The sequence below is a fragment of the Fistularia commersonii genome, chromosome 5 (assembly GCF_037954325.1).
Source record: "Fistularia commersonii isolate RoL2024-O1a breed Wild chromosome 5, RoL_Fcom_v1.0, whole genome shotgun sequence".
NCBI lineage: Eukaryota > Metazoa > Chordata > Actinopteri > Syngnathiformes > Fistulariidae > Fistularia > Fistularia commersonii.
Window position 1 is genome coordinate 4,159,816 of NC_141288.1, and position 21,787 is coordinate 4,181,602.

Genomic DNA, 21,787 nt, shown 5'->3' on the forward strand with positions numbered 1-21,787 from the left:
TTTGGAGGTGGAAGACGAGCGAGTCAGGACGGAGAGAGGGAGGGAATCGGGGATGATGAAGAGAGAGGCGGATAAAGGGGTGAATGAGCAGATGATTGGGGGGCGGGCGCCAAAAAAAAAACAAAAAAAAAAAAAAAGGGGAAAGACATCGGAGTTCCTCCGCCGAGGTCTCTCCTTTTCTTTTGTCCTCCGAAAGGAAAAGAGTGATCCGGAGTCGGGCGACATCGAACGACAGGAAGTGACTGAGAGCGTGTTTTCTTCTCCTCCGTCTGAGGCAGTAAAAAGGTCGGTAGAAAAATAGAGCTGCTTTTTTTACAAATCAAATGTACAGGCGTGCCGCTCTCTGCGCCTCCAACCCTCGGCCCTCACTCCATCCCTACACGCCGCCATGTGATCCCACCCGCTAATTGCTAATCAGTAATTCGATATTTTCATTTTTAATCTGCGAAATAAGAAAAAAAGGTGTTTTTTTTTTTTTCTATTAATGTACAAGTAAATTATATATATATATATATTCATATATATATATATATATATATATATGGAGCGTAACCGTATGGCAGGCTGCCACCGACAAAAAAAATAAATACGTTAAAAAAAAGTGTTTTTTTTTCATAAATGTAATAGTAAATAATAATCAGTATATATATATATATATATATATATATATAAATATATATATATCATTATTTTCAATGTGGATTATAGCTGTATGGAAGGCTGCCGCGGACAAAAAAGTTGTTTTTTAAGGTAAAGGTTAAATAAAAATTATGTGTAAATATTTCTATATTGTATATATATATATATATATATATATATATATATATATATATATATATATATATATATATATAATGTGTGGAGTGTAACTACATGGCACGCTGCCACAGGTAAAAGAAAAAGTAAAGAGGCCACTCTTGTTTTTGCAGCCTTTGCTCCCGGTTTGCCAGCAGGCATTGAGGGTATTTTTTTTTTAGAGAAGCAGCAGCAGCCCTGCGTAAACACCGCAGAGGTCAAAGGTCAAATGTGCATATCGGCTTGCGTGTAAAAAAGAAAAAAAAAAAAAGAATAGAATAATCTCCCGCTGTGCCTCAGCTCTGCGAGGAAAATATAAATATAAAAAAAAAAAAAACATGGCTCCTTTTTCTTTTATTGATTTAAACTCTCCTCAATAAAATGTATAAATTAAAAAAAAATAAAAATAAAAAGCCAGCCAGGTTGGCTCTTTTCTTCTATCATTATCATAATTCAAATAAAAAAAAATAAAAAAATAAAACAAATTGCACAAGGTCTTGATGGCGTAATGGAAGCGTTCATGTGTCTCAAATCATAATAATAAATAAAACTGCAGAGATTAAAAAAATAACATAAAATAAAAAGAAAAGAAAAATGGCGTGTGTCTCCCTCCGGGTGGTTGCCCCCGCTTCCCCCTTGACTCCCCCCTTGACTCCCCCCGTCCCCCCAGTTCGACTCCCCCCTCCCAGCTCCGGCACGGGGAGGCCGTGGCTCGGTTTCGCTGTTGTTTTCTCTCTCTTTGTTTTGTTTCACTCTGTTAGTTTGTTTGTGTTGGTTGTTCATTTTGTTTGTTTGTTTGTTTGTTTGTTTTGTTTGTTGTTTTTTTTTTGGGAGGGGGGGGGAGGGGGGGACTTACCCTAGCAGTGCTAACATGGGGGGGCAGATAGACCCTAGCGCTAACATCAGTACGGTTTGCTGTCGTTCTTGGAGCGCTTCAGCTGCACCTTCAGCCGCTTCATGCCGATCTGGAAGCCGTTCATGGCCTGGATGGCCGCCTGCGCCGACACGGGATTGTCGTAGCTGACGAAGCCTGCGGGCGGAAGGAGGGATGGAGGTGGAAGGAAAGGAGAGAATTGGAAGGAGGGAGGCATTACTTCTTAAACTCAACCCACCAAAATTACCCTTTACTTATCAAGTGTTGCCAGGTCTTCCTGATTAGTTTGGATGTTAGCCGTTAGCTTAATGTCAGCTGCTAGCTGCATGCCAGTTGGTAGCTGAACATTAGCCTTTAGCTTAATGTCAGCTGCTAGCTGCATGCAAGCTGCAAGCTGAACATTAGCTGTTCGTTAAATGTCCGCTGCTAGCTGCATGTCACTTGTTAGCTTAACACTTGCTGTTAGTTCAATGTCTGCTCCTTGCTGCGTGTAGGTTGTTAGCTCAATATTTGCTGTTAGTTAAATGTCAGCTGCTAGCTGCATGCAAGCTGCAAGATAAACATTAGCTGTTAACTCAATGTCAGCTCCTAGCTGCATGTAAATTGTGAGCTGAACATTTGCTGTTAGTTAAATGTCCGCTGCTAGCTGCATGTCGGTTGTTAGCTCAATATTTGCTGTTTGCTTAATGTTAGCTGCTAGCTGCATGCCAGCTGTTAGCTGAGGGCTAGCTGTTAACTCAATGTCAGCTCCTAGCTGCGTGTAAGTTGTGAGCTGAACATTTGCTGTAAGTTAAACGTCAGCTGCTAGCTGCATGCAAGCTACAAGCTGAGCATTAGCTGTTCGTTAAATGTCCGTTGCTAGCTGCATGTCAGTTGATAGCTCAATATTTGCTGTTGGCTTAATGTAAGCTGCTCGCTGCGTGCCAGCTATCAGCTACCTGTTAGCTGTATTTCAGTTGTTAGCTGAACATTAGCCGTTAGCTGCAGATCAAACGCTAGCGGGTTAGCTTAAAAGCTTCTTGACAAGTATGAACTTACTTCCCTTGTATTTTGGTCAAAAAAATCAGATAATAAAAAAAACCTGCACCAAAAGTCATGTGTTAGTGCACTTCTTTCTCTCCCTGTGTATGTGTGTGTGTGTGTGTTTGTGTGTGTGTGTGTGTGTGTGTGTGTGTGTGTGTGTGTCTCCTCTGCCTACCATATCACTTGCTCAGGTTCGTCTGTTTGTCGATGAAGACATCGGCAGGAGCTGTGTGTGTGCCAGTGTGTTTGTGTCCATGAGAGTGTGTGTGTGATTAGGTGTGTGTGTATGTGTGTGTGTGTGTGTGTCATACCAAAACAACTGCATAAGTTGGTATGTTTGTCAATGAAGACTTTGGCAGAAACCAAGTGTGTGTTTGTGTGCGCGTATTTGTGTGTGTGTGTCCTCAACCGAAACACTTGCTCAGGTTTGTTTGCATGTCAATGAAAACTTTGGCAGAAGCCATGTGTGTGTGCCAGTGTGAGTGTGAGTATGTGTGCATGTGTGTGTGTTTACGTATGAGTGTATGTCTGTGTTTTCTTACCAAAGGAATTGCACAGGTTTGTGTGCTTGTCAAAAAACACTTTTGCAGAAACCATGCGTGTGGATGAGTTTGTTTGTTACAAATGTGTGTGTTTTTACACATGTGTGTGAGTCTGTGTGTGCATGTGTTTGTGTGTGTGTGTGTGTGTGGTTTTGTGTATAATTGTCTTCTCACCAAAGCAATTGCACCAGTTTGTATGTTTGTCAATGAAACTTTGGCAAAAACAACCTGTGTGTGTCCTTGTCTCTGTGTGTTTGTGTGTGTGATCTTGTGTGTGTGTGTGTGTGTGTGTGTGTGTGTGTGTGTGTGTGTGTGTGTGTTTGCGCACGTTCTCCAACTAAACACTTGCTCAGATTTGTCTGGCAGGAGCTATTTGTGTGTGTGTGTGTGTGTGTGTGTGTGTGTGTGTGTGTGTGTGTGCGTGTCATTGAGTTTGTCTCTTAGACTGTGTGTGTGAGTGCATTTGTATGTTTATGTTTGTGTATATGTGTGTGTGTGTGTGTGTGTGTCTTCCCAAACCGACTGCATAGGTTGGTGTGTTTGTTGATGAAGACTTAGGAGGAAACCAAGTGTGTTTGTGTGTGTGTGTCTGTGTGTTGAGTTGAGTGTGTGTCAGTGTGAGTGTGTGTGTATGTGTCTTCTTTCCAAAACATTTGCATGGGATTGTGTTTTTGTCAAAAAAGACTTGAAACCATGTGTATGAGTGTGTTTTTAAGTGTGTGTGTGTGTGTATGTGTGTTTATTAAGTGTCTTTTCACCAAAACTTGCTGAGGTTTCATCTGTTTGTCAATGAAGACTTTGGAAGAAACTATATATGTGTGTGTTTAGGTGAGTGTGTGTGTGTTTAGGTGAGTGTGTGTGTGTTAGGTGAGTGTGTGTGTGTGAATAGGTGTGAGTGTGTGAGTGTGTGTGTGTGTCCTCAACCGAAATACTTGCTCAGGTTCATTTGTATGTTGATGAAGACTTTGGCAGAAGTCACGTGTGTGTGCCAGTGTGTGTATGTGTGTGCATGTGTCAGTGCGTGTGTGTTTATGTATGAGTGTGCGTGTGTGTTTCTTCTTACTGAATCAATTGCACATATTTGTGAGTTTGTCAAAATACACTTTAGCAGAAACCGTGTGAGCGGTCATGTCTGTTTTTACATGTGTCTTTTCGCATGTGTGTTTTCACGTATGTGCGCGTCTGTGTGAACGTGTGTGTGTGTTTATGTATAAGTGTCTTTTTACCAAAACAATTGCTCTGGTTTGTGTGTTTGTCAATGAAGGCTTTGGCATAAAACAACCCATGTGTGCGCTTCGAGATGTGTGTGTGTGTGTGTGTGTGTGTGTGTGTGTGCGTGCGGTTCCACCTACCGAAACACTTGCTCAGGTTTGTCTATTTGTCAATAAAGGCTTTGGCAAAAAATAACCCATGTGTGCGCCTCGAGATGTGTGTGTGTGTGTGTGTGTGTGTGTGTGTGTGTGTGTGTGTGTGTGTGTGTGTGCGTGCGGTTCCACCTACCGAAACACTTCCTCAGGTTCGTCTGTTTGTCAATGAAGCCTTTGGCAAAAAATATCCGTGTGTGCGCCTCGAGATGTGTGTGTGTGTGTGTTTGTGTGTGTGTGCGCTTCCACCTACCGAAACACTTGCTCAGGTTCGTCTGTTTGTCAATGAAGCCTTTGGCAAAAAATATCCGTGTGTGCCCTTCGAGATGTTTGTGTGTGTGTGTGAGTGTGTGTGTGTGTGTGCGCTTCCACCTACCGAAACACTTGCTCAGGTTCGTCTGTTTGTCGATGAAGACTTTGGCAGAAACCACGTTCCCGAAGGGCATGAACATCTGCAGGATATCCTGGTCCCCGAACTCCTGCGGCAGGTGGTAGATGAACAGGTTGGCTCCTTCGGGACCTGGAGGGGCGAGACGGGGCGCCGCGTCAGGGCCGTGCTCTGTCGCCATAGCAACGGTGGCGTTTTTTTTTTTAAATTTTTTTTGTTTTTTTTTTTGCGTCTGGCACTCCCCCAGCGACATCAAGTCATAATTCAAACTAAAGAGCTTGATTTCATCGTCCTCTCCCTAGAGGGGTCAGGGGTCACGCCGACACACATACACACATGCACGAGTGTGTGCACACACACATACCTGTAAGTGAGGTAACGGCCACGCCCCCTGCAGCGAGGCGACGACACAGACGTGAGGTTTGTCGTCGTCGCACGATCCTTGCCGTTTTAATTTATTATTTGTTCCCGGTTTTGTCATGCGTCAACTTTTAAAAGCAGTTTCCATGGAAACGTCGGCCTATGTAAGCGTTTCCTGCAGGAAAGCGGCTTTTTGTGCACGAATGAGTCGCGTTTCTCCTGTTTACCAATCGCCTTTCGCCGGCGCTTCGGAGGAAGCGAATTCTTCCGGGTGCTTTATTTTGTCCATTTAATGGATTTACAGGCTTTTCTTTATTCATGAAACCAGGGATTATTATGGGATTTACTGAGTTCCTTTCTCCAGCACGGGGTTTAACTGCAGCTCATTTTTAGTTTCAATTTTATTTAATTTTTTATATATTTTATTTGATTTTATTGAATGCTATATTTTTAGGCTTTTCATTTCACTTATATTTATTTTTTGTATTTAAATAGTAGTCATAGTTTATTGTATAGTAAATATAATATATAGAATATATATAATATGTAATATATAGAAGACTATTTGTCTGTATTTTATAATATTTTTGTTTCTTTTATTTTATTTTGACCATAAAAAAACGTTAATTTTACATGATCCCATTTCTTACATTTTTATTTCACTGCACTGAAATTAAAGAACAATTCACTTTATTTTAGGTTATTTTATTTCATTTTCATTTTCAAAATTTTGATTTACTATATTGAACATTATTTGATTGACTAGTTTTTCAAAATGTATTTTATTTTATTTTTCTGTTGGTGGAGACACACAGGCTATGCTTAGAATTCATGTTTACCAGGATTTGTTCCATAGTAATGCATCAGAAGTCTGTAATCAGATTACATTTGTCCAAAATGAACAAAAGGGTGGAATGATTTCCTTCAAACCGAGAAGACGGGGGAAAAATATCAATATCACATCTGATTGATTGATTAATCATATGCGATATGAATGTATTAATATAGATATTATCTACGCAAAGTCTGTTTTTGTATTACAATGCTAATTATAAGGATAATAATGAAAGTGATATTGTTTTTAAAGCATTGCAATTTTTCTCTTCATCGCTTCATCATGGGAACAAAAACACCCCCCCCGTAAGTTTTTCCAACAAGTCCCGTACCCACGTCACTCTTTTCCTTTGTTTTTGTTCAAAAGTTACTTGTAATCTATTACAAGTAACACGTTACTGACCCTCCTTCTGGCTGCCGGCGGCCCCCTGCTGCTGCAGCAGGGACTGGCTGTAGAGGGTGGGCAGCGCGGCGGCGGCGTACTGCTGGATCCCTGAGTAGGCCTGCGTCAGCGCGTCCATGGTGCCCGCCGTCCCGTTGGTGAGGCCGGCGCCGCCCAGACCGCCGTTTAGAGCCGCCATACCTGAGAGCATTTGAGCAACTTTACATAAAACCCAACAATAAAGAAAGAAGAGTGCACTTACTCATTAGCGCTCCCACCGAAGGTTGTGTTATTATACCACACCAAACAGCAGACGACACGCACGCACACAACTACAAACACACACACACACACACACGCGCGCACACACATACACACATACGTCGATAACGTGACAGCACGACAGTGAACTCAGGACGAAAACAGGTTCAACACAAAGGAACGGCATGGGTGCAGCTGATGGACAGCCAGAGCGCACGCATGCATGCACGCACACAAACACACACACACACACACACACACACACACACACACACACACACACACACACAAACACACACACACACAAAAACACTTTTCAGTCTGCAAAGTAATTTTTTCTTTTCCAAAAAATTATTTTCTACATGGTTTATTATCACCATCATTATCGTTATCGGTCATGACATTATCAATTTTATCAAACCTTTTTTTCCACTATTTGTTTTCTCATTTTGATTTTTTGATCCAAAGTTAATGAATTTTGGTGAATTTGTAAACAAATAGAAGAATAACGTTCGTTTTCACCCTTTATGTTACATTTCTGTGGACATTGGCGGTTACATAGTCCAGCCTAAATGACAGAATAATCCAGATTGATGGACTCATGCTTGTTTGAATTGAATTTTATTTTATTTTATTTTATTTTATTTTATTTTATTTTATTTTACTTTACTTTACTTTATTTTATTTTATTTTATTTTATTTTATTTTATTTTATTTTATTTTATTTTATTTTAATTTTATTTAATTTTATCTTATTTGGGGCATAAATTTAGAGCTTCATCAACTGGACGGCGTCTGATATTTTATTTAGAAAAAAGGCTTCGGTTTAATATGTGATCGTCAATTATCTGACTTTGCTGATCGTCATCGCTCCGGCCACGTCGGCTTCCCGGATTATTTTTAAAACCCGATAATCTGCCTGGATGGGGCCCGGTGGCTTTTTCAACCTCTCGGATATCGCTCAACGCGGAGGTGTTATAATCGGAGATTTTTTTTTTTCCCCCCGCCGGGGGGAGTTAGAGGGGGATGTCGGCTTGTATGTTAAAAAAATGCGAGATGACGGACGCAACAGTTACACTCATTAGTCGCTTGTAACGGTTTAATACGGCGGCGGTCTAAAGGGGGTCTGACATTGGCCGGGCGTCCTGCCGCCTTGCCGTCGGACGCGGCCAAATAAATGATGGCCGCCGAGTTCGGGATTATAGGTCACTCATTTATTCAGGAATAATTGCACCGGTGACCTTTGCAATTCAATTAAGGCTCAGATGCGTTTAAATGAGGGCGGTTGGCAGCGGGGTGGTGGCGTGGGTGTGTGTGTGTGAGTGTGTGTGTGTGTGTCGACCATTCTGTGTGAAAGGATGGGCATATGTGTGTGTGTGTGTGATTTACACGGCGGATACAGCTCCTCCAGTAAAGGTCAGAGGAGAATAATGCTGCGGGTGCAGGATCTCCGCTGTCATAACAGCACTGATTAAGATCCCAGTCCGCCTCCCTGGAGGTCAGAGGCAGGACACATACACACACACACACACACGCACACACACGCACACACACACACACGCAGGCGCTAAGTTGATTGCATGCATGCCGTGTCGCCACGACGACCAGCCATGGATAAGAACACTCCTTTGCTGGAAAGAATCTCAGTGACAAAAGTGAACTTTCCTCGACTTTGCAGCAAATAAAAAGAACGACAAATTTTAAAAAAATAAATAAGAATTATTTATCGTTTGACCTCGGGAGGTTAAATCTTTAATTTGCCTAAGGGCTTTGGACACAGAAGCATGGGTTTGGAAAAAAACAAAACAAAACAAAAAAAAAAAACGCCCTCATACGGGGACATCTTGATTTGTTTTTGTTTTTTTTTTAAATGACTTTTCGCAACTAAAACCAGTTACCTTCATCCTGAGAGTTATTTCTTCGTTGTAACTTGTAGCGGCACGGGAAAGTAGTGGGCACCATATTTGAATTCCCCCGATAAGTACTTCCTTAGCCGCGTAGGAGCTAGCTAGCTTTAGCTTATCAATCTCAAATTGACGACCACGACAAGCTAACGTGTGAACATCGAACTATTAGCTGCTAACAAGTGTTTTTTTTTTTCAGTTGTCTTTAACGGGTTACTAACGACAACGTTCTGGTTATGTAACCATGGCAACCAGGTAACGTCATTTGAAATGTCTATTAATTGTTTTGTCCGCGTTCGTTTGATTAAATCGCCGCGAGTATTTTGGTCACAAACAAAACAACGACAACGTGGCGAGGACACAGCGGCACCAAGACAGAGGCCGACGGCAGCGCTAGCGCTAACCCCGGACACAACCAGGAAGCAGATGGAGAGATGGGGGAGGGGAGGATGGAGGGATGGAGGAGGGAGTGAACGGACGAGGCGACCCGGGTTCGGGCGAGCGGACGACGTGGAGAGAGCGAGGCCGTGAGAAAAGGGGCGCAGAGTGGAAGCGTGAATTTCAAAAAATAGACTTCAATTCCAGCTGTTAGCAAGCGCAAGGGGCGGGGCTTAACCTGGACGGGTCACCTGACCTGTCAATCACAGGGATCATATAAATAGCAGGGGTCCCCAAACTTTTTCCTCCTAGGGCCAAATAACTTTTCTCTTCTCTGGCGGGGGGGCAGTTTGTAACAAAAAGCGGGGCGCGGAGGTGTAACGTAAACATTCATAGTTTTCCAGAAAGCCACACATAACCGAAAATTAACCCTTTCGGGGTTCTTGACAGGAAAAAAAAAAATCGGAAAATGAATAATTACATTATTAATGAATAATGTCTTTGTCTCATCTCTTGACAGATGAGACATCTCTTGAATTCTTTGAATAAAATAATAATAAAATAATTGTAAAAATAATTGTTTGTCCACTGCAGGTTAAATACTCTGCATTCTGAATCTATTTTTCTCTTACCTGATCTTTTCCCCTTTTTTCCGTGTTATTTGACAGGGGTGTATCCAGGATTTTTTTTTTTTTTTTGAGGAAGGGGTTTCAGATAAAGCACAGATAAGGCGACTTGAAAATTCTGTCTTGTTGAAATTATACAACTTGTAACCAATGAGATAAGCACAAAGTTGTTCCTTTGATTTCAGATGATGATGATCTACATTGAGCATTTATTCATGGAAGAATTTTTAGTTAACCTGCAGATTCTTCTGAATATGAAGAAAGAAGCCTGTTTGAATTTTGCTTATATTATGAAAAACCTGTATGTGCAAACCCATAGGGAATGCATTGGAGAGGCTGTTTAAAAAAAAAAAAAAAAACATACATCAACAAATAATAAATAAATAAATAATAATAAAAAAAAATCACATGAGAGCCTTTGAGAAAAGTGATTTCCACCTGAAAAATCACCCAAAAAAGTTTGGGGTCCCCACGGAGCGCCTTTGCAAGCTGACTGGTTGTTACATTCAGAGGCAGCTAACAGGCTGATCATTTGGTGCTAGTTTGTATTCGATTATGTACATGTGTACGATTATGTACATATTATGTACATATTATGTACATATAATTAAAAGTAAAAAAAAAAAAAAAAGTTACATGTTACAAAGCGACTTATAGACAAGTGCAGCCTTTATATGTACATATATTTTTATTTAATCATTTTTTGCGCTTATATTCAAGTGCGCCCAATTGTCTGGAAATTACTGTGATATTGTAATTGCCAAGAAGAAGATTAAATACGTCAAACTGACAGAAGTTTTTATGATTAGAACCCCCGTGCCTTAAACTTCTGCAGGGTAACATTTTCTTGCGTACAAGCGGATCGTGGGGAGCGACATACAATCACACATCCGCGGAACCTCATTGTTTTGGGGGGAACTCCATGTCAGACATGGGGGGGGGGGGACATGGAGACATCCGGGAGGGGATGCTAACCGCCGCGCCGCCGCCGACACGCAGCGAAGTTGCTCCAAAAGCCGCGTCATCCGACTCCCGGCGCCGCGTCGCCTCGTCTCTTAGGGCGTGGGCGGGTGGAGGAAGGGTGGGTCGGGGGTGTGTGTGTGTGGGGGGGGTGAGGGTGAGGCTGATGGCAGGGTGAATACTCACTGTTGACGCTACCTGCTAGTGCATTAATGTTGTTCAGGCCCACGGTGGCGCCTGCCAGGCCCTGCAGGGTGCCCAGAGAGGTCAGAGAGTTCATGGCGCCGGCGTTGGAGCTGGCGGTGGTACCGGCTGCTGGGGGAAGCGGAGGAGGAGGAGGAAGAGGGGGGGGGAAAGAAGGCAGACTTTGTTATATGAGCTCCGCTTTGGCGTCCGGCTTTCTTGGGCAGCGTCCAGACAGAAGGTGCGACCTGCAGAGCTTCAACAACGACGCTAGCGGAACTAGCGTTCTTCTCCGTCCGTTCTCCCGGCTCGTGTCACGCCCGCAAATGTTTTTTTTCAAGAAAGGTCGAGACACCGCAGCCGGGAGCGGACGGCCGCTCGCTAAAATGCTAACAAATCGATCGCATCATTTAAAAAAGAAAAGTAAGAATTTGCTAACAACTTTGCTCACATTGTTTTGAAACACACAGACGTGTTTAAAAAAAAAAAAAAAAAAAAAGAAAATGTGAATTGTGACACTTCCCGCCGACTTGCTGGGTTCTCGGACAAGCTGACGTTGAAAACGATTACAGGTCGCACCTTTTAATGCATTGGAACACACACACACACACACACACACACATATCCACCGAAAAACGGCGAATGGAAAAACGAATGGTGATAAAGAATGAATGAGCAGCTCGATGTAAAGAAATAAAATCATCACTAATGACAGGTGTTAATTAACTGTTAGGTTATTATAAATAAGCAAATTTTGTTTTCCGAAGCAATTAACTATCCACGTTTTAGTTTGATCATGACACATTTACCAGTATTGAGATAAATACGCAAATATGAGTTATAACACTAAATTATTTAAAAAGCACTTGTTGACCCTAAAAGCATTACAATCAGGATTTTAATACTGATTTATTTTTGGGGGGTTCAAATAAGATAATTTGATACATTCATAATAATAATTTCATAAAAATAGTAAATAAAGTGGCTTGTCAGACAGTTTATTACATGATAATGTGCCTTGTAATAACAGAAGCGGACATACCAGTTATTAACAAATGTCACAGAAGACGGAAAGAAGAGCACGGACGTCACGTGTTACAGAGGCACAAGCGCGCACGTACGCGTGCACGCTGATGGCAGTGACAGGTGAGGGACACCAGGATTCACTCTCCATTTATAAAAAAAAAGAAAATATTAAAAACAAAACAAACAAACAAAAAAAAAGGTAAAAAGCACCGGCAGCAGGGGGCGCCACTGAGCGCCGGAGAAATGGTGCACAAAAAAAAAGAGGATGAAGAAGAAGAAGAAGGAGAAGAAGAAGAAGAAGAAGAAGAAGAAGAAGGAGAAGAAGAAGAAGAAGTGGAAGAAAAGAAGCAGCCGAAGCGAAGCGTCGTGCGGATTCATCAAACCGGCGGGATGTTTCCACTTTCACTGACACATGCAGAGGAAACGTTCACACACCGAGCGGCTCAGCCAGAGCGTGCGTGTGCGTGCGTGCGTGTGTGTGTGTGTGTGTGTGTGTGTGTGTGTGTGTGTGTGCGTGTGTGTGTCGAGGTTGGTCTTAGAGAGAGGGAAAGTAAGAGAGAGGGAGGGAGGGAGGAGAAGACGACAGGAAATGAGACAAGGTTCCCACGACATGGAATCATTCAAAACATAAATATCTATCAATAATGTGAATTTGAATGATAATTGATTATATGACATCGATTAAAGTGATTCTCCTGCATTTTATTTAGTCAAAGCTATTTTTTTTAATTCTACTGTATTTTTTCAAATGTATTTTTTCACATAGTTTTAATGTTTTCTTCCAAATATACATAACTCCCGATTAGATTCAATTTTTTAAAATCCGAATTTCAGATCATCCAACAGAAATTGCGCTGTGAGCGTAAAAAACATTATGACAAATTATTTTTAAATATTTCCTATTTTGAAAAAAAAGAAAATTTGGCTTAATTTTTATTTTTTTTTCTCAATTTCCTCCACAATGGCCATTTAATAGGATTTTCTTGCCTGCGTGATTGCTTCATATTTATTGCATTATTAATATTTCTTTTTTACAAATTCAATTTTAGACTATTAGCAGTGTAGCGGATTTTTTTTTTTTAACAGAAAATTTTCCATTTTTTCTAAAATATGTTTTTTCGCCATTAATTTCTTTCTAAATTGTTTCAAATGTGAAATAAACCTATTCATTCATTTATTTATTTAACCACTTTTTGAGGATTTCCTTTTGGAGGGAGGAAAATTTGAATCTTAATATCGCTTTTTTTTTTTTTTTTTTTTTTTTGGTGAATCCAGTCGGAATGATTTATAATACTGTAATAAAAGCGGCGAGAACGCTGGATGACCACAACAACATGAGAAATAAACAACAAAAATACAAAAAAAAAAACAAAAAGATAAAAAACGAGTGTCTGTTGAAGAGGAAGAGGAGGATGAGGCTCATATTCATGCTCTGCCGGGGGGGAAGAGGCTTGGTGGGGGGGGAGACGGCGGCGGCGGCGGCGGCGGCGCTGGAGCACGACCGAGCCGACATGGAGGGAGGGGATGATGGAGCAGAAACAGGGAGGTTGTCAAAAGGAGGGGAGCGGAAGAAGACGAGGGCAATGAGGAGGAACACAAGGAGAGGAGGAGGAGGAAGAGGAGAGAGAGAGAGAGAGAAGGTATTTAACCTCATCCCAGTTCACATATCAGGGTTTTCTTTTTTTTTTTCATTGAAGAAACGCAGCCATGAATGGAAAGACAAGAGAGAAAGAGAGAGAGAGAGAAAGAAGGAGGTAGAGAGAAGGAGAGAGGGAGGAAAAGAGAGATTGAGAAAGGGAGAGAGAAAGAGATGGAAAGAGAAAGAGAGAGAACAGAGGAGGGAGAGGGAGACAAAGAAGGAGAGAAGGAGGGAGGAGAGAGAGAGAGAGAGATTGAGAAAGAGAGAACGAAAAAGAGAGAGGGAAAGGAAGAGGGAGAAGGAGACAAAGAGGGAGAGGGAGGTGGAGAGAAAGAGAGAAAATCAGAAAGAGGGATGGAAAGAGAGAGAGGAGAGAGAGAGAGAAAAAAAAAGAGAGGGAAGAGAGATGGGGTGAGATGGAGGGAGAAAGACAAGAGAGAGAGAAAGAGGGAAAGAGAGAGAGAGAAAAGGAGATGGAGTGATGAGGAGAGAGAGAAGGACAGAGGGAAAGAGAAAGAGAGAGAGAGAGAAAGAGAGAGAGGGCGGCCAATGGCAGCCTCCACCTGGAGTGTCCTGCAAAGACACAGACATCCACAACAACAACAACAACAACAACAACAACAGTAAAAGCACGGCTCACGTGTAAACCACATGCACACACACACACACACACACACATACACGGTGCAGGTGTGTGTGACACGCCGATGGCCATGAAGATGACGATGAAGATGATGATGAGGCGCTCCGGGACGGGGCGGATACAGAACACACACCGTGGAGGGATCTGGACAATGATGGCGGCCGTGGGGTTTTATGGGGGCGACAACACTGGAGGTGGTGGCGGTAATGTTGTTTTTTTTTTGTTGTTTTTTTTTTTTTTAGAATGGAGGACGCCGCCACCACCGCCGCGGTGGCTGGCGGCATTACCTGGGCTGGCCAACGCTCCCAGGGAGGCGGCGTTGGAGGACAGGGGGTTTGCGGTGGAGGGGCTGGCTGAGTTTTGGGCCGCTGCCGCCGCCGCCGCTAAAGTGGCCAGGTTCTGCAACTGCAGAGCACTCATACCTGGGGAGAGGAGCCAGAGAGGGTGGTGTGAAACCTGGGGTGGGGCTGGGAGAGGGGTGGGTGTTGGGGGTTCCCGTCTGGAGACGTCCCCCTCGGTGCGTGGAGGCGAATGACAGCGGCTGATTTGGCTAATAAGTCCCAAACGTACGGGAGGCGGTGAAGGCAGCAGCCGGAGCGCTTTAGCTTCACTGTTTCCTGAGCTTGAGAGGGGGGTGGAGGTTTGGGGGGGGGGGGGGGGGGGGGGTGATGCCATCGTCGTTGCCACGGAGACACCGAAGGACGGAGGCGGGGATGTAAAAAAACGCGAGCTAGCGCCCCCGCCCAGGATTAGCACGTCGGATAGGCTCACCGATTAGCTAAATGTCAACCTAAGTAAGAATACGAGATTGTTTACATGTGAGAAACCGCTAGCAATCCAGAGCTAATCATCTGGAGAGCACAAATGGTGATTTACCGTCGTCATCGCCATGGAGACATCCAAGGACGGAGGCGGGGATGTAAAGCGAGCTAGCGCCTCCGCCCAGGATTAGCATGTCAGAGAGGCTCGCCGATTCGCTAGAAGGCAACCTAAGTAAGAACACGAGGTTGTTTTCGTGTGAGAAACCGCTAGCAATCCAGAGCCAATCATCTGGAGAGCACACAAGTTGACAAACGGTGATTTACCGTCGTCGTTGCCACGGAGACACCAAAGGACGGAGGCGGGGATGAAAAAAACGCGAGCAAGCACCTCCGCCCAGGATTAGCATGTCGGAGAGGCTTGCCGATAAGCTAGAAGTCAACCTAAGTAAGAATACGTGGTTGTGTAGGTGTGAGAAACCGCTAGAAATACAAAGCTAATCATCCTGTGAGGACGAACGGTGATTTACCATCGTCGTCATTGCCATGGAGACACCAAAGGACGGAGGCGAGGATGTAGAAAACGCGAGCTAGCGCCCCTGCCCAGGATTAGCACGTCGGAGAGTCTCACCGATTAGCTAAATGTCAACCTTAGTAAGAATACGAGGTTGTTTACGTGTGAGAAACCACTAGCAAGACAAAGCTAATCATCCGGAGAGCACGAACGGTGATTTACCGTCATCGTCGCCACGGAGACACCAACGGACGGAGGCGGGAATGTGAAGTATGCCAGCTAGCGCCCCTGCCCAGGATTACCATGTCGAAGAGGCTCACCGATGAGCTAAAAGTCAACCCAAGTAGGAATACGAGGCTGTTTACGTGTGAGAAACCGCTAGCAAGACAAAGCTAATCATCCGGAGAGCACAGATGTTAAAAAGCGGTGATTTACCGTCATCGTCGCCACAGAGACACCAACGGACGGAGACAGGGATGCACAAAACACAAGCTAGTGCCCCCGCCCAAGATTAGCACGTCGGAGAAGCTCACCAGTTAGCTAAAAGTCAAGCTAAGTAGGAACACCAGGTTGTTTACGTGTGAAAAACCGCTAGCAATACAAAGCTAATCATCCGGAGAGCACAAACGGTGATTAGCTCTGTTGTTGTCGCCTTGGAGACACCAAAGGACGGATATGTAAAAAACGCGAGCTAACGCCCCCACCCAGGTCAGAGCTAATCATCTGGAGAGCACAAACGTTCTTCTGATTTTTCCGTTTATTTTCATCCAAAGCTTTTACATTGTTATTGAGTTAATTTCTAACGGATAATAAACACGCTCGGGGAATATTCCAACGTTCAGTCAGGAGGCCGTGTCAAGATCCGCTGCCGCGCTCGCACAGAAGAACCGACAAGGGAGCTTTCGTCCGTTGCTTAGCGATGACATATTTTGCCGCAAATTGATGTCAAAGGCGCCCTTGAACCTTGATTATGAACTTTACAAACATTCAAGCTGCAGTTAAACTCGAGTAGGAAGTTTAATTAATCTGAAAAAAACATTGACGTTCTCCCTCTATGCTGATGACATCATGCTCTCTCTCTCTCTTTTCGTTAACCGCTCTTAGTTTGGACAGAGGGTGGCGCCAAAGCTCAAAGTCTGAAAACCGCCCGTCACCGGCAGATTTTAGTCTGGATTATCTGCGGTGTTGAACATATGGGGGGAACAATCTGAATTCAGGATTATGATTAAGGAATTAAGGTGTTTGTCTCCGGAAGCTATTGTTAAAGCTTATTGATGCTAATGCAAAATAAGAATATGTCTTAGAAATATAATAATATAATGTAAAAATTGCATAAAAATAGGCTTAAAATGTATGCATTTTTTTGTAATTTAAAATATTTATATGAAAATATTATTTTATGGACAATTAGTTGGATTTTTTTTTTTTTTTTTTGGCTGATTAATTTTTTTTTTCCCTCGTCACAACTTCCCCTGCAGTTGCAACGCTGTAGTTCGAGCTCTTCGCCGCCAATCTTGCACAAATGTGCCCAGACGTCCCCCGGAATAAGAACGATTCATAAGAAGCAGCGCCAGAGGATGCTAAGCAGTGGCGCTAAAACACTTCCAGTGCAAACGAGTCAACTTTTCACATCACGTTTAAATGAATGCATGTGTGTCTGTGTGTGTGTGTGTGTGTGTGTGTGTGTGTGTGAAACCATCAGAACAGAAGTCATTCTTACCCCCATGCAGCTTCCTGTGAGTCATGATCTTGTCAAAGTTAAAGGGCAGACACTGTCGATGTGAGGTGTATGTGTCGTATATACAGTCTGGGTGTATATACAGTACCATGGGGAATACACACACACACACTCCCGCACACACTCAATACACACACACACACACTCCCGAAACACACAGAGACACACACACACACAAGACACTAAAAAGATTCATCTTCTCTGGCCGTGAAAAAAAAGCTTTCAACCCTGATGACCAATCAGGAAGTAGTAAAACACGCAGCTGATTGAGCAGTTCCTGGATACTTTCTGGGTTGTCATGGCAACCCAAATTTACACCTGACCCACCTGTGGAAACCAGCAAATATAAAAGAAATAAAACAGAAAAATAAATGATAAATACACAAATCTCAACTGTTAGTTTTCCCAGCTGATATAGAAAAAAAATATAAAACGAAGTACTTTGATTATTTCTTAAGGATAAACAATGAAGTTTTATTCTTATTTCTATTTTGAATATACTTCTACTTATTTTAAAATCCCATGTATTATTAATAAACTTTAATACACTTATTTTGAATATACTTATTTTATTTTAAATAACTTTAATTTTTAGCATACTTTAATATCCTTATTTGGAATAGTATTATTTTATTTCAAAAATAATATCAAAAATAATTATCACTTTAAGATACTTTAATATACTTATTTCGAATATAATTACTTTATTTTAAATCCCTTTTATTTTTTCAGATACTAGAACAGATTAATTTGGAATATACTTATTTTTTTTCACATTACTTCACTTTTTAATATACTGTAATACACTGATTTGGAATACACTTATTTCATTTTAAATCATTTTAAAATACTTTAATATACATATTTTGAATATAATTATTTAATTTTAAACCCTTTTATTTTTTAAGATACTTTAATAAATTAAGTGGAATATACTTCTTTTTATTGTTCATTACTTTTATTTTTAATATACTGAATTGGAATATGTATTAAATGATATTACACTTCAATATAATATACTAATATACTTCAATATGCAACGAATAGTCATCTTCCCAACCTTGAGTCCTCCCTTCCTTCCTTCCTTTTACTGAAGCCTTTCCTTTCCTTTCCTTTCCTTAATTTCCTTCATCCATCTCCATCGGTTTCATCTCCCTCCCTCCTCCCTCCTTCCTCTCCTCCATCACTCCCCCCATCCATCCATCCATCCTCCTCCTCCTCCTCCCTCCTCCTTGCCGATCCCTCATTGTCTCCCCTGTTTCCTTCACCGGACGAACGTTCTCCAGACGACAGAGAGGCGGAGAGGAGGAAGAAACGACAGCGGGGGGGGGAGAGAAAGACGGTCGAAGGGTTGAAAGAGGGAGGAGAAAAAGAACGAGAGGAAAAAACACAGAAAGAGAGCAGGGAAGAGAAATATAACTCTAGCAAGTTCCAGCATCCCGATATCCGAGCTGTGTGCAGATGCATGCATGTGTGTGTGTGATTGTGTGAATGCATGTGTGTGTGTGTGTGTGTGTGTCCTCTAATTGAAAGCTCATTGCTGTAATTGAAGCCCCTCAGCTCTCGGTGTTAAAGACTGACACCAGATGTCATTCGGCTGCTTCACATCTCCTGCCAATCACCCTCTTCGCCCCCCCGCTCGCTCCCCCGCGGACGGACGACCAGCCGACCGCCAGGTTCTCCTCCTCGCCGTCGCTTCCAAACCCCCCCCCCCCTCGTGTTTGGCCTGTGTCCGGATCTGGGTTGGAGAAAAGGCCCCGGGGGGGGAAGCGGTGCGGCGGTGAAAGGGTTAACAGGAAGTAAAAACAGAAGCACAAACGCGTGATTGGCCAAGCCGGGTCATGTGACCCCCCCCACCTGCACTTCCATTTGATTTTTAATATGCATATATTCCTAAAAATACTTTTCAGTACCGCCTACCAAACTAAACTTTAAGTACTTTTTATTTATAAATTATTTTCTGTCATATATTATTAAAAAAAAAAAACAAAAAAAACTTGAAGTCTTTACTTAATTATTGTCATTAATCCTGTCAATCATTTTTCAGGCACTCCAACGCTGCACTTTCTTACCGCACAGTATTCTACGGGTTATATATAACTCAAAAAATAATTATAAAATATGAATAAATAAATAATCAAAAATAATAAAATAATAATTATGTGTGAATAATTTTACTTTTTTGTACTTTTCCTTTATTAAAGTTGTTTTGAACCAAAAAAAAAAAAATGCAGAGCCTCGCGGTTGCTGTAATAATAGTAACCGCCTCCCCAGCGTGATGTTGCAGAGCGTGGGGGGGGGGGGGGGGGGGATGCTGATATTGACGTTGTTGCCACGGTAACGCGGCACGTCATCCAAACGCACCACGCTGTTTATTATTAGATCCCCGTCTCTTTTTCCTTTTTTTTTTTCATATTACCCTCCGTGCCGCCGCCGCCGCCGCCACCGTCACCTGACTTCGCAATTAAGACACCTCGCCCAGACGGATGGAGGGATGGGGGGGGGGTGAGATGGAGAGAGAGGGTGATTGAAGAGGAGGTGTAAAAGAAGGGTGAGGAGGAGGGAAGGAGCTTAGAATAAATGCGAGGAGGGAGCGTTGAAGTGTCTGACGGCGGGCGTTGGCGGGTCTCCGGGGTCGGAAACATCTGAAAATTTTGAAGTGGAAGCAGTTTGTCTCCCGGAGAGGGACTTTATCTGGTTTTGCCGTTTAATAGTCTTCGTGGCCGGGGGCGGAGATTAATCCAGAACTGGGTTAATACCATCTGCATTTTTCATTGAGGAAGTGGACTGTCCCTGAACGCCTCACTCCCCCCCCTCCTTCTCTAATTCATGTCATTTCACCGCCGACCTTCGTTGGAAAACCGAGATAATTAGATTTTCCAACTTCCTTTTTTTTTTTTTTTTTTTTTTTTTTACGATGTTTGAATCATGTGGCTTCGAACCGGCGGTGAAAAAAAAAAAAACGCAACAGCGTGCAAAGAAAGGTTCCCGCCGGTTTGAGATCTCGGATCTGGACCGTCTACGAGGTCACGCGGAAACGCGGCTTATGGCTTCTTTGTTTCCATGGAAACGAGATGTGACACTCAGGGTTTATTTGCGCTAAAGTTGCGTCAATTACCCGCGCGTCTGGCGTAGCATTTGGTGGTACGCGCTTCGGCCGACGCCATCTTCCATTTCCCCGCTCCTTCTTCTAAAAGGTGGTGTTTTTCCAATGGAGTTTGGTTCTTGCGCTTTGGACAAACTTTTCCTTTTAATTAAAAGATTTTAGCTCTTTTTTTTGTTTTTTTTCTTTCCCGTTTGAACTTTTTTCTCCTCTTTAGCATCAAACCCGCGTCTCTTTCATTCCTGGCTTCAGTTGAGTGTTTGGGACTAAGCGGGGGGCGGATTATCGCCATTGAACACGCAAATAAAATCATTAACTTTTTTCTTTTTTGATGCTCGTAACTGTTTTCCTGCTGATTTTGAACGCCTCTCCACAGGAAAAGCCTGATTGAATAAATTTCAATTCATTCATTCGTCATCCACAGAGCTTTTCGTGCGCTCGGGGTCACGTTGAGGGTCGGAGCCTAACCCAGCTGTGATTGGTCGAGAGGCGGGTCACATGCGAAGGTGCGCAACCTCCTCATTCACATAGCGTACGGAGACATACAACAGTGAGCATCCACGTGTCACGGCGTCATGGCGACGGGCCGAGGGGATTGAAATGAGCGTTTCCTGTTCCGCCTCTCAAACAGGAAGTGAGGAAAAAAGAAACATCCCGGAAGCCGATTGGCCGCAGAACCCTCGTCGGCCACTAGATGGCGCCAAACCGCAGCACAAGCATAACCCCGCCTCCCCCTCCCCAACAAAACCGCCACTGAAGGACTTTAACCCAACACACACACACCTCCCACACACTTTCTCTTCTTCTTCTTCTTCTTCTTCTTCTTCTTCTTCTTCTTCCCCCCCCTTTCCTCCTTCCTGCGATTCATCCATCCCTGACAAGGCCCCGGCGCTGGCGTTTGGCGCCCAGGGCGCCGCGCTCGTCTGGCCTCATTAAAAGATCAAGACGAATCTCGGCAACAGTTAATAAATCTTGGGGGCAAAAAGGATCCGTCTTCGCCGCGACGCCACGCGACTTCATCCTTTATGCTCTTTGCTCCGTCTCTTAGAAGTCGGAGAACAAAAATAAAAAAAAAAAAAGGAAAAAAAAGGGAAAACAGAGAGGTGGAAAAGGGGGGCGGAGTCTTCCCTTCCCTCCATTTTTTTTTTTTTTTTTTTTTGTTTGTTTTTTTGAAATTGACCGGATCTGAACTCACCGGCCATCTGCTGGATCCCGCTGAAGGCGCCGAGGTTTCCGGAGGAGGTCGCCTGCTGAAGCAACTGATGGCGAGAAAAGGGGGAGGAAGGAAGGAGGGGAAAAGAGGAAGAAGAGGAGTCAGTGTGGATAAGGAAGGCTTAGTTTGCGTCCGCGCGGTGCTAGGCTAAGTCCTAATGAGCCGGCGTGTGTGAGTTTTACGTTGCGGCGGCGCTCGATGAGTAAATGAGCCGCTAACGTGGTTTTGATCCCTCCTCCGAGCGAAAGCGGCGTTTGTATTCCGCCGCCATTCTCCCGG

At 43.2% G+C, this 21,787-nt stretch overlaps 1 protein-coding gene across 16 annotated transcripts in view; it reads right to left on the bottom strand.

The window, feature by feature from the left end:
- Positions 1-1,628: 1,628 nt before the first annotated feature.
- Positions 1,629-21,787, bottom strand: part of celf2 (cugbp, Elav-like family member 2) — a 193,208-nt gene continuing 173,049 nt past the window's right edge. For 2 of the 16 annotated variants that reach the window (XM_086146561.1, XM_086146563.1), the window contains 5 exons: positions 21,491-21,554; positions 10,878-11,003; positions 6,584-6,763; positions 4,975-5,118; positions 1,629-1,825 (listed from right to left, as the gene is read on the bottom strand). In XM_086146561.1, the coding sequence (XP_086002687.1) occupies positions 1,698-1,825; positions 4,975-5,118; positions 6,584-6,763; positions 10,878-11,003; positions 21,491-21,554 (642 nt within the window). In that variant the 3' untranslated portion in view covers positions 1,629-1,697. Of the gene's footprint in view, positions 1,826-4,494; positions 5,119-6,583; positions 6,764-10,877; positions 11,007-14,469; positions 14,605-21,490; positions 21,555-21,787 lie in introns of those variants that run through there. The other 14 variants (XM_086146559.1, XM_086146549.1, XM_086146556.1 and 11 more) reach the window with 13 other exon arrangements.